Source organism: Sprattus sprattus, assembly GCF_963457725.1.
Source record: "Sprattus sprattus genome assembly, chromosome: 18".
Lineage (NCBI taxonomy): Eukaryota > Metazoa > Chordata > Actinopteri > Clupeiformes > Clupeidae > Sprattus > Sprattus sprattus.
Genome location: NC_137916.1, coordinates 5,721,112 through 5,735,827, shown reverse-complemented (window position 1 = coordinate 5,735,827; position 14,716 = coordinate 5,721,112). Strand labels below are relative to the sequence as shown.

The window sequence follows — 14,716 nt, the reverse complement described above, 5'->3', positions numbered from 1 at the left end:
ACGAGGGAGCCGGAGGGGGTGGGGGTGGAGGTGGTGGGTGAGGAGAGAGAGGCCGAATACCCCCCTTCACAGATCCAGAATCCACAGGGTCCATGCCAGGACCAGTCTGCTTCTTGCCAGTCTTTAAGAAGTCCAGGAAAGAGGCCATGAAGCCAGACTTCAGCTCTGGGTTTTTGTCTTCTGTCTGATAAGGAATCATGACAAAAAACAGAAAAATTAATAAAAGATAAAGTAAGAAAAAAGGTGTGAATAGAAAGGACAGTAAATACAACAGAGAGACACCACAGAAGAGTAGCATAAAAGTCACTGGCAAAAAAACATGCTAGGTGCAAGATACACAGAGGATATATCTGCAGAATATACTTCTTACATGACCTTTCTGCTCTAATTTTTCACTTGTGTCTGTCTGCAAAGGTAGTTCACCTTACCGAACAGAAGGGGCGCTTGAGGGTGGTTGCTATGATTGTGTAACCTTGGCAACTGCTACCCTAGCAACAGCCAACTCTTTCTCTCCCTTTTTATTGCATTTTTAAGGACAGAGCAATTACAGTGGTTTGTCAATCATCGGAGTGCAGGTCTGCACAATGCCCTCTAGCGGGAGCCCACTTTCACAAAGGGCCATGCACTCACACGAGCACCCATGTACTGTATGTACAAATTCACAAATCTGGATGATTTTCAGGGGGGATGGGGGGTCATGCTTGATGGTACTATGGTGAGCCACTTAAAATAATTATTAATAAAATGTTATAAGACATTTTTCCACACCCTGCTGCTGGATTGCCTCCCTTCCTCTTCAAGGAGGGATGCGAGAGCGTAAATTAATAATGATGCACAGAGATGTGTGTGTCCTCACCGAGCTAGAGAGTTTCTGCATAGCTGCCCATGCTTCTGGGGTCATCTGCTCATCCATGTCTCTCTCCCAGGCCATCTATGAGAGAGGAGAATCATCAGCACAGTCTTTTACTGGGCATTATATGTTTCGTCTCTACAGGTTACCTGCTGCTGTGGCAACAAGTCACCATTTTACCTCAGTCTACCACCAACGTGGAGTTAGAGCTCTTGGGTTCTACAATGTCTGTTGGTTTGCTTCAAGCCTCTGTGCTATGGGTTCCCTTTGTGCATGTTCTGTAATTTAGACCTAACAGCCAAACACAGGCTTCAGACAACTACTGCTCTCCACAAATCAAGAATCTTTTTCCAAAGGTTACACATTTTTGTGGACAAAGAAAAGACTGGTCTTCACCGGAAACCACCACATTAATGGCCTTTTCCCTCCTTTCCCTCCCCCTCATGTTCAAAATACATCATGCTGTCATATAGACAATATCTAATTGATGCTAATTAATTATTCAGAATCTTCAGGCAAGTAACCTTCACAGCAGGTCTTACATGCTGTATTTGAAATGAGCCGATGCTTACAAAAGAGCCTCCTGGCAATTTGCTGGGTATCCACAGGTATTTGCATTTGTTTTCCAAACAATATAAGGCCCAGGACAATTATGTGATTATATGTAACTGGGGTCAGTGTAGCCATCAGTTAGTAGAGAAAACACTGCATAGTGGTGTTATGATTCAGATTAACCTCTAAAACATCTTCCTCAAAACAATGATGTGCATTTCTTATCAAACACAGCAATCCTATCAACAAGTGCACTGGCCATGTTTTCCGTCTGTGGAAGTCTTCCCTACACTTTAGTGCTTGGTTCACAGCCTACCCCTCGTCACTGTTCTCCCCTCTAGGGCTCTGCGGTCCTCACCTCTGGAACCTTGTGCTTCATCTTCTCCTGGGCTCGGTTTAGATCCAGCCCAGCTCCAGGACTGAGTCCCAGGGAGGGGGCGGAGCCCAGCGACCCGTCCGACAGAACCTGGTCAGAGCTGGACATGGAGTCCGTCCTCAGGAGAGCATCCGAAGAGGGCATGGAGGGGATGGGCAGCTTGATCTGTACAAAATAAAGGAGGATTGAAGGTAGAGAAACAAAGCTAATAATGTGGACATTAATGAAGAAAATAAGGGGAGGAGGTTATTTAGTTCCTTTCTACTTTTCAGAAATGTCAACTGTCCTACAGTGGTAAATCACAGAGGCATTTTCTGATTAAAATAGCTGTCAATCTCAAAATCATCAGTCCCAGTTTCCATTCCATGTCTTACCTTGATTGGCCTGATGGGCTCCTGGTGTTGCTGCTGGGGCAGGTGCTGTTGTTGTGCATGGTGCTGCTGCTGGGGATGCAGGTGCGGCTGAGGGTGTGGCTGCTGATGCAAGTGCTGCTGTTGGGGGTGGATGTGCTGCTGTTGCTGTGGGTGGTGTTGCATCTGGACCATGTGCGTTTGTTGTTCCTGTGGGTGCTGGAGGTGTTGGGGTTGGTAGTGGTGCTGCTGCTGCTGCTGCTGCTGTTGCAGATGGAGGTTCTGCCCTTTGTTCAAATCTTTCTGCATCTGCAGCATCGCATCGTCCTTCCTGCCCCGACCCCTACCTCGTCCACGCCCCCTGCCTCTGGTCTCAACCACTGCTGTTCCCATTAGGCCCTTGAAGTATGGAGGCTCTGGGAGTGGACGAATTCGAGGACGCCCCCTTGGTCGGGGTGGTCCCTCACGTTTGGGTTTAGTCGGCTTCCTCCCTCGCTTCTTGGGGCCATCCCGTGGCAGAAGTTGGGGAGGTGGACCAATAGAGGAGTATCCAGATGACTGGCAAAAGTCCAGGTCACTCATTAGTGGATCCAAGGTGTCTATGCTGGAGCCAGCACCAGACTTTCGACAGCTGGACACCAAGTCAGGAAGTAGATCTGGAAGTCGACGGCTGTTCAGACGGATGTCAGCAGGTACATTGGCTTTATCCTCATCATCCTCAAACTCGTACTCCTGGGCATAGTTCTTCTTGACCTGGGCCTGAGAGTTGGGGTCTCTGCGCTGCTTCAGGAGGTGGAAAGAGCTGGTTTTGAGTAGCTTCTTGGGCCGAGAGGAGAAGATCGGAGATGTTAGTCCCCCAGAGCCAGAGCCTCCTCCAACTCCTCCACCCATCATCTTGTTTGCAGAACCATCTCCTCCCGGGCCAGTTCCTCCCAAACCCATCCCAGGTGTCTGGGACTGAATCAGACCCAGTTGTTCAGTGTTGACAGTGGATGGAAGCTCATCAGTCTTCAAGGAATCCAGGTCCAGATGGATGGTGCTATTTCCAGATTCTGAGAGGCTATGGCAGTACTGCTCGTACCCTTGGTCTCCGTGGTGACTCATCATATCATAACCGCTGCCTCCAACACCTGCTTTGACAGGATCCATCCCATCCTGTCCCTGTCCACGTCCTTCAGACATGCCGTCGTGCCCCCCAGACACAGTTGTACCACCCCCTGGCCCTGCACAACTAGTCTTGTAGTCTTCTGAGCAAAACATGTCCTCCATGCCAGGAAAGAATGACCGGTCCTCATCTTGGAGCAAAGAATCTGGAAAGCTAATGGATGTCAAAGGCAAGTACCTCTGCTGTTGCTGCTGATTCTGACTTTGGGAAGTTTTAGCCCCTGGGCTTGTGGTGTTAAACTGGTGCTCCTTGAGCTGGTCTAGTTGGCTTTGGGAGAGCTGAGGTTCTGGCTCTCTTGACTGGGCTTGAGTCTGTGGCTGGGGACCTCTAGATGGTGGCTGCATATGGTGGGGATGTTGGTGGGCTGAGTGGTGGGGGTGGGTCTGTTGAGAAAGGTGGCTATGTTGGTGGGGGTGATGGGGGGCCATGTGATGCATGTGGGAAGGAGCTGACAAGCCCAGGTCCGGCTCAGAGAGGAAGTCGTGCAGGTCCGATGTGGTTTGCTGGGGATGATGGGACTGGTGATGTGGAGGAATCCTGTGCTGTTGCTGTCTGTGATGATCACTGTTTTCTCTATCTCCTCCCATTACTCCATGACCACCTCTGTCAGTGCCAGCCCCTTCTCGGCTGGTGGTCCTGGCGAGGGAACGCTCTAGCATATCCAGAGATGATACAGAATTCTGACTTACTTGGCTCTGGTCTCGTTGACTTCCACGCCCGTAGTGGGACTCTAACGTCTGGGACTGAAGTTGGAGCTGCAGCTGAGAGGTCTGCGACTGAGTGTCCACTCCCCCAACACCTCCAGCTCCTGCACCTCCTGTCGGCCCGATCATGGCCTGTTGGTTCATTGAGTGTTGCTGCTGCTGTTGCTGTTGCTGCTGGGAGGTCTGCTGGGCCTCCATCTTGTTCCGAGCGGTGTGAGAGAGGACGGACTGAAGAAGGTGGGCTGGCTGAGACTGCTGTGATTGGTCAGGAGGAGAGTCCATCATGGAGAGGTTGGACTGGGATTGGTGCTGCAGGTCTGGGGTCTTCCGCAGGTACGGTATTTCCGCTGGCTCAGGGGGCTTCTTCAGCTCCATGTGGGTCTGTGAGAGGGAGTGGGGGTGGGGGTGCTGGGAATGCTGAGAGTGCTGTGCGTGTGATGTGTGGTGGGCGTGATGGCTGTGCGGGTGAGGGAGGTGGGAATAAGGGTCACCCCGGCTGTAGTGGACCACAGATCCCAGGGAGTCGTGAGGATGAGGGTGAGGTGTGTGGGAATGGGAGTGTGGGAGGGAGTCAGAGTTCCCCCGCCCCCCGCCAGCCCCTGCTCCTTGTAGCACTCTGTCACTCTTGACCTGTTGGTGGTGGTGGTGCTGCTGTTGCTGCTGCTGCTGCTTCTTCAGAGTCATTTCTAGATGGCTCTCCAGACCTCCTGGTACACTGGAACCTGTGGACCCTGGAGCTGTGTTGTTGGTTGCACTGTTGGTGCGGATCACACTTTGGAGGTGGTACCGCTCCTCAGAGGCCTTGTTTAACTCATAGGCTGATAGACTTTTACCCCCGTCTCTGGACTGGGGGGCCTGCTGTGGTGTTGGCTGCTGCTGTGCAGAAACCTGGGGTGGGGGCTGGGCATGGTGCTGAGATGGGTGGGGTGCAGGACTTTGTGCATGTAACAAGTGCTGAATTAAAAAGTCATCATCGTCTTCCTCTTCCTCCTCCTGAGGCCGCTCTACCCCAAGCATGTCAGTGTCAGGCTTAGGTTTTGGAGGGGTGGGATGGTACGACTGGGGCTGGGGTTGGGGACCTCGTGTGTCAGGGTAGCCCTGGGGGGATGACAGGAACTGAGGGGAGAGGACAGATGAAAGGTACTTGTTACCCCCAGCTCCTCCAGGGGATTGGGCTGGTCGGGTAGGTGCCGGAGAGTGCATCCCTGGACGTATTATGCCAGATCCATTGGAGGGTGATGGGCTGGAATCCGGAAGATGGTATGAGCTTCCTCCACCTCCACTCCCAACACTTCCTCCACTTGAAGCACTGCCCCCACCTCCTGAATTACCTCCCACTGAACCAGTGACGCTCCCTGCAGAAACTGTCCCACTGCCTGACCCCATAAGTGCAGGGGAGTGTCCCGGACCACCAAAACTCAGTGACGGGCTTCCTGCTCCTCCAAGTGAGGGTGGCAGAGAACCATAACCGGAATCTGACCCATACACCACCTCAGCCGAGAAGGATCTGCCTGTCACCCCTAAGCCACCATAACCTTTCCCGGCACCAACAGTGCTAGAACTTAGGTCCTGGGCCTGGGGGGAGCTGAAACCCCCATATGGCTGGGGAAGGTGGGAGGCTTGTGGGTGGCTTGGAGAGTAGGACTGTGACTGCTGCTGAGGTGGTGTCTGACCAGGTAGACCAGCAGAGGGTTTGACAGGGGCAACAGGAGAGCCATAGGCAGACAAGCAAGGCTTGGGAGGGGCCTGCTGTGGCGGAGCAGAGGAGACAGGTGGAGGGGGTGGTGGAGGGGGAGGAGGTGGAGGGGCTGACTGAGGTGGGGGCTGTTGTCTAGAGGGGGCAGATGAGGAGCTGGAGGACGGGTTGGGGTTGGAACTGGAAGAGGACAACGATGAGGAAGAGGTGGTGGAGGAAGCAGAGGGTGGTGTGTGGGGCGTGCGGGATGAGGAAGAGCCCGAAGAGGAGTAGCCACTGCTAGAGCTGGAGCTTTTGCTCCCTTTGCCTACGGTTCCTCCTGAACCAGCTGATGAGGAGACTGAGGAAGTGGTAGAGGGGGTATAGGAGGGCTGAATGATGGGTCGGTACACCTGATCTGACCGCGGCGAGGGCTTGGGGTCAGAGGATGGACTATGATCCCCCATGGGGCTACAGGACATCCCTCCATGCCGGTGGTGGGGCATCTGCTGCTGATACCCCCCTGCCCCACAGCTGAGGTAATGCTGCAGGGGGTGAGGGGTGGAGGAGGGTAGCTGGGACTGGGCAGAAGAAGGGCGCTGGTAGTGTTTAATCACACTATCTTGTCTAGCCATGGCCCTCTCTTGGCTGGATGGTGGCTGTGGTGGAGCTGGCGTGGAGGAGAACACAGAGCTGTTGTACAACTGGGAGGACTGGTCCTGCAACTGGGACGAGAGCAGGTTGAACTGGGGAGGCGGTAAGTGTCGCGCAGATGAGGAGGTTGGTGCCTGCGAAGGCGGCCCTCCAGTTGGGTCTTGGGACCCTCTGTAGGCTGCTGCACTCTGGGAGGACAGCAGGCGATCAAAGCCTAGGCTGGACTGAGAAGGCGTCTTGATGTGCAAAAGGGGATCATGTGGTGACAGAAGGCCATTTGAGGTGGGGCTGAAGGTGGGGGAGTCCTGGAGTGAAAGTGATGAAGTCACCCCTGGGAAAGAGCGGCCTGAAAACGAAGCAGGGTGCTGATAGGCTGACAGGGCTGAGGAGGAGGGGAAAGATCCGGAGCCAGGGAGGGCACCAGAGATGAAGAGTTCAGCTGGAGCAGGGGTATGCATTGCTACACCAAAAAAAGATACACAAAAGAGAAATGGAGAAAATTAAAGACACTTAGTGCTTAGACCAATAGTACAAAATTCAGCATCTATCAACAATGACTGAATGATTTTCACATAACAGCTGTATAAGTCGGTGGTCCCAGAACTGACCTGTCTGCCAAGTAGGGGTTCGGAACTGTGAGAGGAGGGAGGAGGCAGAGGGGGGTGGCTGTGGCCCACGGGACTCCAGTGCAGATATTAGGTTCATGACGGATGCATCAGGACCAGAGGGACTGGAGTGATGCAACCCAGGATCAAACAGACCTGACAGACCTGAGAGCAGGAGGGATGAGCCTCTTAAGAGCTATACACAAACCAACACCTAGGCAAGTACACAAACACCTGAGAAAGTACACAAACACTTAAGCAAGTACACAAACCAACAACTAGGCAAGTACACAAACACCTGAGCAAGTACACAAACAACTGAGCAAGTACACAAACCAACAACTAGGCAAGTACACAAACACCTGAGCAAGTACACAAACACTTAAGCAAGTACACAAACCAACACCTAGGCAAGTACACAAACACCTGAGCAAGTACACAAACACCTGAGCAAGTACACAAACATCTGAGCAAGTGCACAAACATTTATGCCAGTGCAACAGTGTCAGGTATTGGTATTTCACTAGGTGTCAGTTTTACAGCATGAAGTATCACTAGTTTGTTGTTTGATGTTGAAGTGATAATCTTTAAATTGGCAAAAGGCTCTGTGATGGGATGTGTCATCCTTACCCAAGCTCCTCCCTGCTGCCCCCCAGGCTCCACTCTGTCCAGAGCTCCCCGGGTGATGATTGGTTGCATATCCCTGCAAGGGGTGGGGTGTGGCGTAAGCTTGGCGGTGGAGTAGCTCTGTGTCGGGATGAGAGGATCTGGAGCTCCCATACACCAGACTGAAGCAGAGAGAGACAGAGGGGGTGGGTGGGGTGTGAAGGTAGTTCCAGACTTAAGCAATGCTGCATATGCTAATTTCAATTAAGTTTATAAACAATATGGTGATTTACAATGAATAACATGTTGACAAGGAGTTATGAGTATCCTTGGTAGTTAGTTTGTAAGACAGAAGAGCATCTGCACCAAACAAGAACCTAAAATACCGACTCTTAACTCCTGAACTGATATTATTTTTTGCCAGTGCTTTTCCTCCTAACAATTGCTTTGTTTGTGATAATACAGGTTTTGATTATTTTCTACGTTTTTCAGTTTGTTCCTGCTGTTTATACAAAACCAGAGGATCGCTTTCAGTTTGGTTTGTTTTTCATCATTCACTCCTTAAATTAACAATATTGTTATCCTCTCATCCAAAAGGCTCAATGTAAGTCCCAAACTAAACCTTGCTTGGGTTGCTGACTCCTCATCCCCAAGTTCTCTGTCTCACTAGTATATTACAACTGTAATCTGTCTTTATGTATCCACACCCTCACTTTCCCTCAAAAAGGACGATGATACATGATGCACATGGCTGATGCATTCATATAAACTCCACTGATGACTTCTCATATGAGGACTCAAATTAGGTCTGAACTGAGTCCAGTTTTACATGTGGATTCTCAAGATGAGATCACAGTTGGCACCCAGCATGTCTCGTCTCTGGCAGTCTAGGGAGGACGTGATTTGTGGCGTGTGGGACGGGTGAATGGGAGATATCTCCACCAATGCATCAGCAAGTTCCAGCTGTTTGTGGGACGCCTTTAAAACCTAGGAGAGGAATCTGTTACGTTGGTGTGTGTGTGTGCTCCCCACTTACTCTGCCCTGCCATGAAGACACTCCCAGTGAACAAAAGGAAAGATGCAGTCGGTTTGATTTACACGTGTCTAAGAAGGCTTGTGCTGCACACATCCTTCAGTCTGTTTGATTGACATGTGTCTAAGAAGGCTTGTGAGATGCAGTCTGTTTGCTTTAGATTTGTCTAAGGAGGCTTGTGCTGCACACATCCTTCTTGAGTGTGGTAAGACAGAGGAAATTACAGTGCAGTAAATGAGGAAAAGACTAAATAAATGTAGAGTTCAAAAAAATACAGCAGCCAGCTAAAATGTGTTTGTCAACTAGCTGTGTCTTCTGTTCCAAGCATAGGTCTTAAAAACTCAGGCCAATCCTGCGACTGGTCAATCAACTGTGGCTTCTGGGGTTGCAGTCTTTCAGCAGCACCCCCTCTTCTGAGTCCGTCAGAGCCGATGGCAGCTGGGCAGGACTACTGGAAGGAGAAACACTGCTCTCATTGATGAATCCTCAGCTCTGGCCTTCAGAGTCAATTACAGAACACTTCCCACACTCCCCTGCCTCTGTCGTGACCGCAGCTCAGTCAATCTACACCACACTCGCGGGAAAATCCAGTTTAAGAGGCCACAGACACTGCACACACTCCGACACACAGACACATACACACACACACACAGACACACAGACACACACACACACAGGTGTCCCTCTGGATTTTGGTAGCTATACACACAAATACCAAAGACTAGTCATTGAACAGATGCAGTGATTTATCACTTCAATTTTAATTGATGGAAAAAAGATGAGGAGCCCAACCATGTAATTTGATGAGATAGTTGCCAAACACAAGTAATTCGTTTTTACTCTTCCAAGGATTGGCTTCACCCTTAAGCCTGCTGATTGCCCTTCAGTCTTTCTGACTTCAGAGCGATATTATGTTACGTTACGATTCAGTGTAACAGGATACACATTCCCAAATGTATTTGTGATAACAACATTGTAGAGAACAGGGTGTACAGCAAAAATAAAAAAATAAAAATATCCACACTGAAATATTCCAGTTCAAGGAATTTAAATATTGACCGTTTTCACAGAAATTTAATAATATGATGTTGAGATTGAAATGAATAAAATTAATATCAAAATTCCACATCACCTTTAAGGCCTGTTTTTGATTTATCAATGTAATTGTATCTCTCTGACCACTTAATTCCCCCTTTCCTTAACAGCGGTGTAAAGTGACTGGAGACTAAGGCCTAAAATATACTCCCTTGCAGACGCGTACACGGACAGCTGCGGACATCGTGGATGCGTAGTTGTTCTTATTAGACTACCTTGGAGGACACTTATAAAAACATGTAGTGGCTGCACACAACAAGTTGGAGGGTATATGGACATTCATACAGAGCCTCGCGTACACTCTCTGATGATGACATTTACGTCACTCGGACCGTAGTGGAACCTCACGTACTTGTGGATGCGGAAAGAATTACATAGGCGTTAGGCCCCATTCACATGACAATGGTGTTTTTGAAAAGGATGCTGACACGCCTCCAACATTTTATCAAATTATGTTTCATTTTCGCCTTCCAAAACCTCCACCACGTCTTCAGTGGCAATGAATAGAAAATGTGTTTTTGATTGTCAGACGCATCATGACAATCAGACAATTTCTTCGGTTTCTATAAGGAGGACATACTTTATCGAAACATCAGCAGCCAAAGCCCTTTCTGGGTTTATCTGATATGAGGTGACGCTAAATACTACAGCAACCTTAAGCAGTCAAGTTCACTTCGCTGGGGAAATTCTAATTGCCCAAACCATTGCTGATGTGGAAAAATACATTATTTATTTGACTCATCTCCTCTCGTAGTGCCATTGCTTTGATAATAATCTTGTTTAGTTGTAGTCCTTCCCACTGGCTACAGATAAACTATACCAGGGATATGGACCCTGACGCACACACACATAAGGTTGAGCAATTTCATGCAAATAAATACATCCAGACTCCACAGCTGTCAAGACAAAACAGTGGTGGGCATTTGGGAAGTCTGGTCCTGCTTCATCATCTGTCTGACCCATCATTCTCCTGCCTGCTCGTCTACTCCCATCATTCTCCTGCCTACTCCTTTACTCCCTCCTCTCTCTATCATTCTCCTGCCTACTCCTCTACTCTCTCCTCTCTGCATCCCATCATTCTCCTGCCTACTCCGCTACTCCCTCCTCTCTCTATCATTCTCCTGCCTACTCCTCTACTCCCTCCTCTCTACATCCCATCATTCTCCTGCCTGCTCCTCTACTCCGCCTCTCTGCACTCGCATCTCCATCCTCAGCACCAATCCAGCTTCCACCCTCTCCCCCTTCACCCTCTTTCTCTCTCTCTCTCTCTCTCTAGTTTCATTTGGTAGACAGTAGTTCTCAGGCAGTGAAAAGGAGCAGGAGGTAGTAAATTAAGGGATGAATTAGCTAGCTCCATTAAATGTTCTGTATAGAGCTACCACTAATGATGGCGGAGCTCATTCCACATAGAGCTTCCTAACAAGAACATGCTGTTTATAGGGATTCAGAAAGAAGAAGCCTCCATCCATCAGGGACCACCAGTACCACCATAAATACAGTTAGCAGGTTCTTGTAGATTTCTGAGCAACTTAACCATATTTAAACATTTTGAATAGATTATGTTAAACATAGACTAAACCCCACCTCCTCTGTTTGGATAGCGAGCGCACTAGCTGATCACTATGTTGTTGGCATGATGAATGTCATGTTACAGTATGCAAACTCTGAGTGAATACAAATAATGCCAAACAATGACTACTAGTTTCCCACTAACACGCTTAAATTCTGTACTGCTGGTAAATGATTATTACAACGAATACAATTATTATAGCTAAACGTGGTAGGCTACTGATTACCAGACAAGAGATGCAAATAGGTGCCTTGCATAAGTATCGCTAAACTTATGTGAATGATGAGTCTCCATCACCAAATGAAAGTGACACTCACGGGCGGTGGCCGGAGGAGGTAGGACGCCCATTTCATGACGTCGAAAAGTCCTCTAAAACAGCATCGCCCTTGCAAGGTTCAGGATGAATTTAAACTGCAGATGGCATATTGAGCAATTTTCAAACCATAAAATATTGATAATCTTTATAAAAGGGGTAATTCTGTCAATATTAACACAAGCATTGATGTGCTTCAACAGAATACAGCCCTATCATTTATTTATTTTTTAACGTTTTTTTGTTTGCAGTACCTTTTTAATGGTGGTAATCACCAGCTCAGAGCCTGAGCTCCATCAATCTGGCTGTAAGTCTACTGATGCCCTTGAGAATCACGATCATAAAGCAACTCGCAGCAGCAACACGTCAACATTCAGTGCAGGAAAACTCCAAGAGGCTGATCAAATTGGGACTAAATACACAAAGGGTGGATGGCTGTATAGAGTACAAATATGTGACTGTATAACACCACAGCATTTATGTGACATTTAAACACCTGGTGACCTGGACATAGATCCATGTCAACTATTAGATTACAGCATTGGTTGGTTGACTGGCAGTTACATCTTAAGCTAACAGACGGGTGGTTAATGTGCTTGAAATATGCTTAGACATGAATGCTATGCAGTGAACTGCTAATATTTAGAAGAGCTCCCACAACAGGGCAACTATGAATTAGTAGAACTCCTAAACAGTTATTTAGTAACATCATTTGATACATGGGTAGGCTATAGGAAGATATTGTATTGTATGCATGAGTCATGACTGATCTTCAAGTGTTCATTTTTATGTAAAAAGTTAGGCAGCAATTTGGCTGTTGTAACAGGAAGCATTGAGCTGTTGAGAGATGTCATAAATAATTATATGCTTTATACATTATACTTTTCTCGCAAGATAGGCATAGAAGGCCGAAGATTACTTCACAGTCTACTATGTCTTTGCAGAGATTTATAGTCACTTTATGGCGGAGAACGGGTGATTGTTCTTCGCTAACCTACAACTGAATCCACAGCGCGCATCTCCACGTCCCCTTCGCTGGTGATGGATACATGAACGCACGACCACCAGGAATGATTTGGTTGTCACGGCGACTAGCTACGCAGCTGGGCAGCCTTTGAAATTCACAGGCCGCGAATCACTGAGAGAGACGGCCGAGTTTGGCAAATGGAAACGTAAGATAGATGCGATACAGTTCAAGACAGTAGGCTACCAATTTCTGGGTTGCAGAACAAAATAATGTATCATCCATTTCAATAGAAAGGAAAAAAAACAGTTGGTTGCAAATTAGCCAGCTATGCTAAGATCCTCCGTTGATAGCTTACATTAGCTTGCTAGCTAGCTGGCTAACACTGCAGCTGTTCATCACATAACCAAGACTAACGTTAGCTTGTTACGACCACACTGGTCTGTTAATCTGGTTTTAAATTAGATGTTTTAAAATTGACCTGACAATGTGTTTCAAAAATATATTTGCACTTCTGCGGTAATAATTCCGTTGTAATGTAATCTGCATAGTACATTATATCACACAACACTAGCCTAGCAACGTTAGAACAACAGTCGGTTTCCCTTATCTGAGAATAAGAGTAACATTACCCAGCTTCTATGCATAGGTATGTCTTTCAAAATGCCAGGAGTGGGCTTGCTAAAGGAAACGAGTCTCGTAATATGAAACTTGCTTGACAACTAGTCTATTGTAGTCTACCAACTCTGCATCAATCCATATCTATAAAATTGCCAACTATTTCTATTCAAAAATATACTCTCACAGTTAGAATATTAATGTGACTCACAAAATGAACTGCAGTTTCTTTATAATCTGTGTGGTACCATGTCATGCTTTAGTAGTCTTATGTATATGTCTTACGCAATGAAGACTTTTTACTATTTTTTTTTTTTTTTTTTTTTAAAGTCAAACTACCTTAAAATGTGCTAGTGGTAACGTGATGCTGCATTGTTTACATTATCGTCTGTAATCAATAAGAACATTTCCATGCTCGTTATTATAAGCATATGGATCTAATTTTAACCCAGCCGGCTTGCTTTTACAGCACAGAGAAATAATATTGCACCACTGTGCATTTCTCGAATTAAGGCCGTTCCATTTTGCAGACACATAGCCTTGGCTATAGTGCCAAGCTGCCTACAGTAGCTAGCAGCTCTCCTGGCATCATCAAAATGCATTTGATTTCTGTGATTACATGCCTCCCAATGCTGCCTTGTCAACTCACATTGCAACCCATGCGCTAGCTGAGACAACCACATTTGCATCACAGGAGTCAGGGGACGTAATGCCCTGCATGCTCCCCTGTGAACACAATGAACGTTTGATTTTTCATTTTTGATAATACGCTAGGAAGCTAGCCAGCTAGCTGCTACGATATCCTTCATCCCATCCCCCCTTCTTTTCGCCCCTCTCCCCCCCTCCCCTCTTTTTCTGTCTCGGTCTACCTTCCGAATTAAGCATTGCCTCTCAATCGCATTCCTTGCATTTTCTAGACACCCCCTCCTCCTCCACTGCTAATGACAATAGCCTACTGATACATGCACCTGGACCGTGTTAATAAAATTAGTGTATGAGAAGGAAAGCCTGATTATGGATTGCATTGCGTCCATAGGCATGGCATTGTTGCAGCCAGCTAAAGCGTGTTTATGCATTCAGTGTATGAAAGTCCACTTGCACGAGCGCAACCGCCTACCTTGCCTTTGCTGATCTCTCGTAACTCCATCCCGTTCCAGCGCCCAAATCTCCGAATCCTGTTCCAGGATAATTTCTATCCATTAAAGAAAAGGCTAGGGATGAAGATGGAGAGACAGAGAGGGGGAGGGGAGGGAGGAATATCCTGAATTGTAGACACTATCTCTCCCTGTATCCTTTCCTCTGCGCTCGGTGTCTGTTTATTTCTCCCGTTTCACTAGCAAGTCCTCAAGAATGGGACCAGCTTAGAGGGGGAGAGGAATGGAGGGAGGAGAAGGAGGAGGGGGAGATGGAGGATACAGAGTGGGGAGGAGGGGGGATTGGGGGGTGTCACACCAACCACCACCACTACCACAAAAATCCGGTTCCCGTCTTCCCTCCCCTCTCTTGCCCCAGTATATATTTCAGTGCCTATTGTCCTTCTCATCAGACAGCGGAACGGCTGATGCTAGAGCGTATGCATACAGTGG

At 47.8% G+C, this 14,716-nt stretch overlaps 1 protein-coding gene across 1 annotated transcript in view; it reads right to left on the bottom strand.

Annotated features, from left to right (window-relative positions):
* Window positions 1–14,369, bottom strand: part of prr12b (proline rich 12b) — a gene marked incomplete at its 3' end in the record, with an annotated part of 23,047 nt that extends 8,678 nt beyond the window's left edge. Inside the window, exons 1-7 of the mRNA XM_080856315.1 lie at window positions 14,248–14,369; window positions 7,562–7,719; window positions 6,935–7,096; window positions 2,153–6,786; window positions 1,761–1,943; window positions 857–931; window positions 1–184 (exon numbers count right to left, since the gene is read on the bottom strand). The exon at window positions 1–184 is cut by the window's left edge and continues 660 nt beyond it. Coding sequence (XP_080712441.1) covers window positions 1–184; window positions 857–931; window positions 1,761–1,943; window positions 2,153–6,786; window positions 6,935–7,096; window positions 7,562–7,719; window positions 14,248–14,330 — 5,479 coding nt within the window. The 5' untranslated portion in view covers window positions 14,331–14,369. The remainder of the gene's footprint in view (window positions 185–856; window positions 932–1,760; window positions 1,944–2,152; window positions 6,787–6,934; window positions 7,097–7,561; window positions 7,720–14,247) is intronic.
* Between the last annotated feature and the right edge of the window lie 347 nt (window positions 14,370–14,716).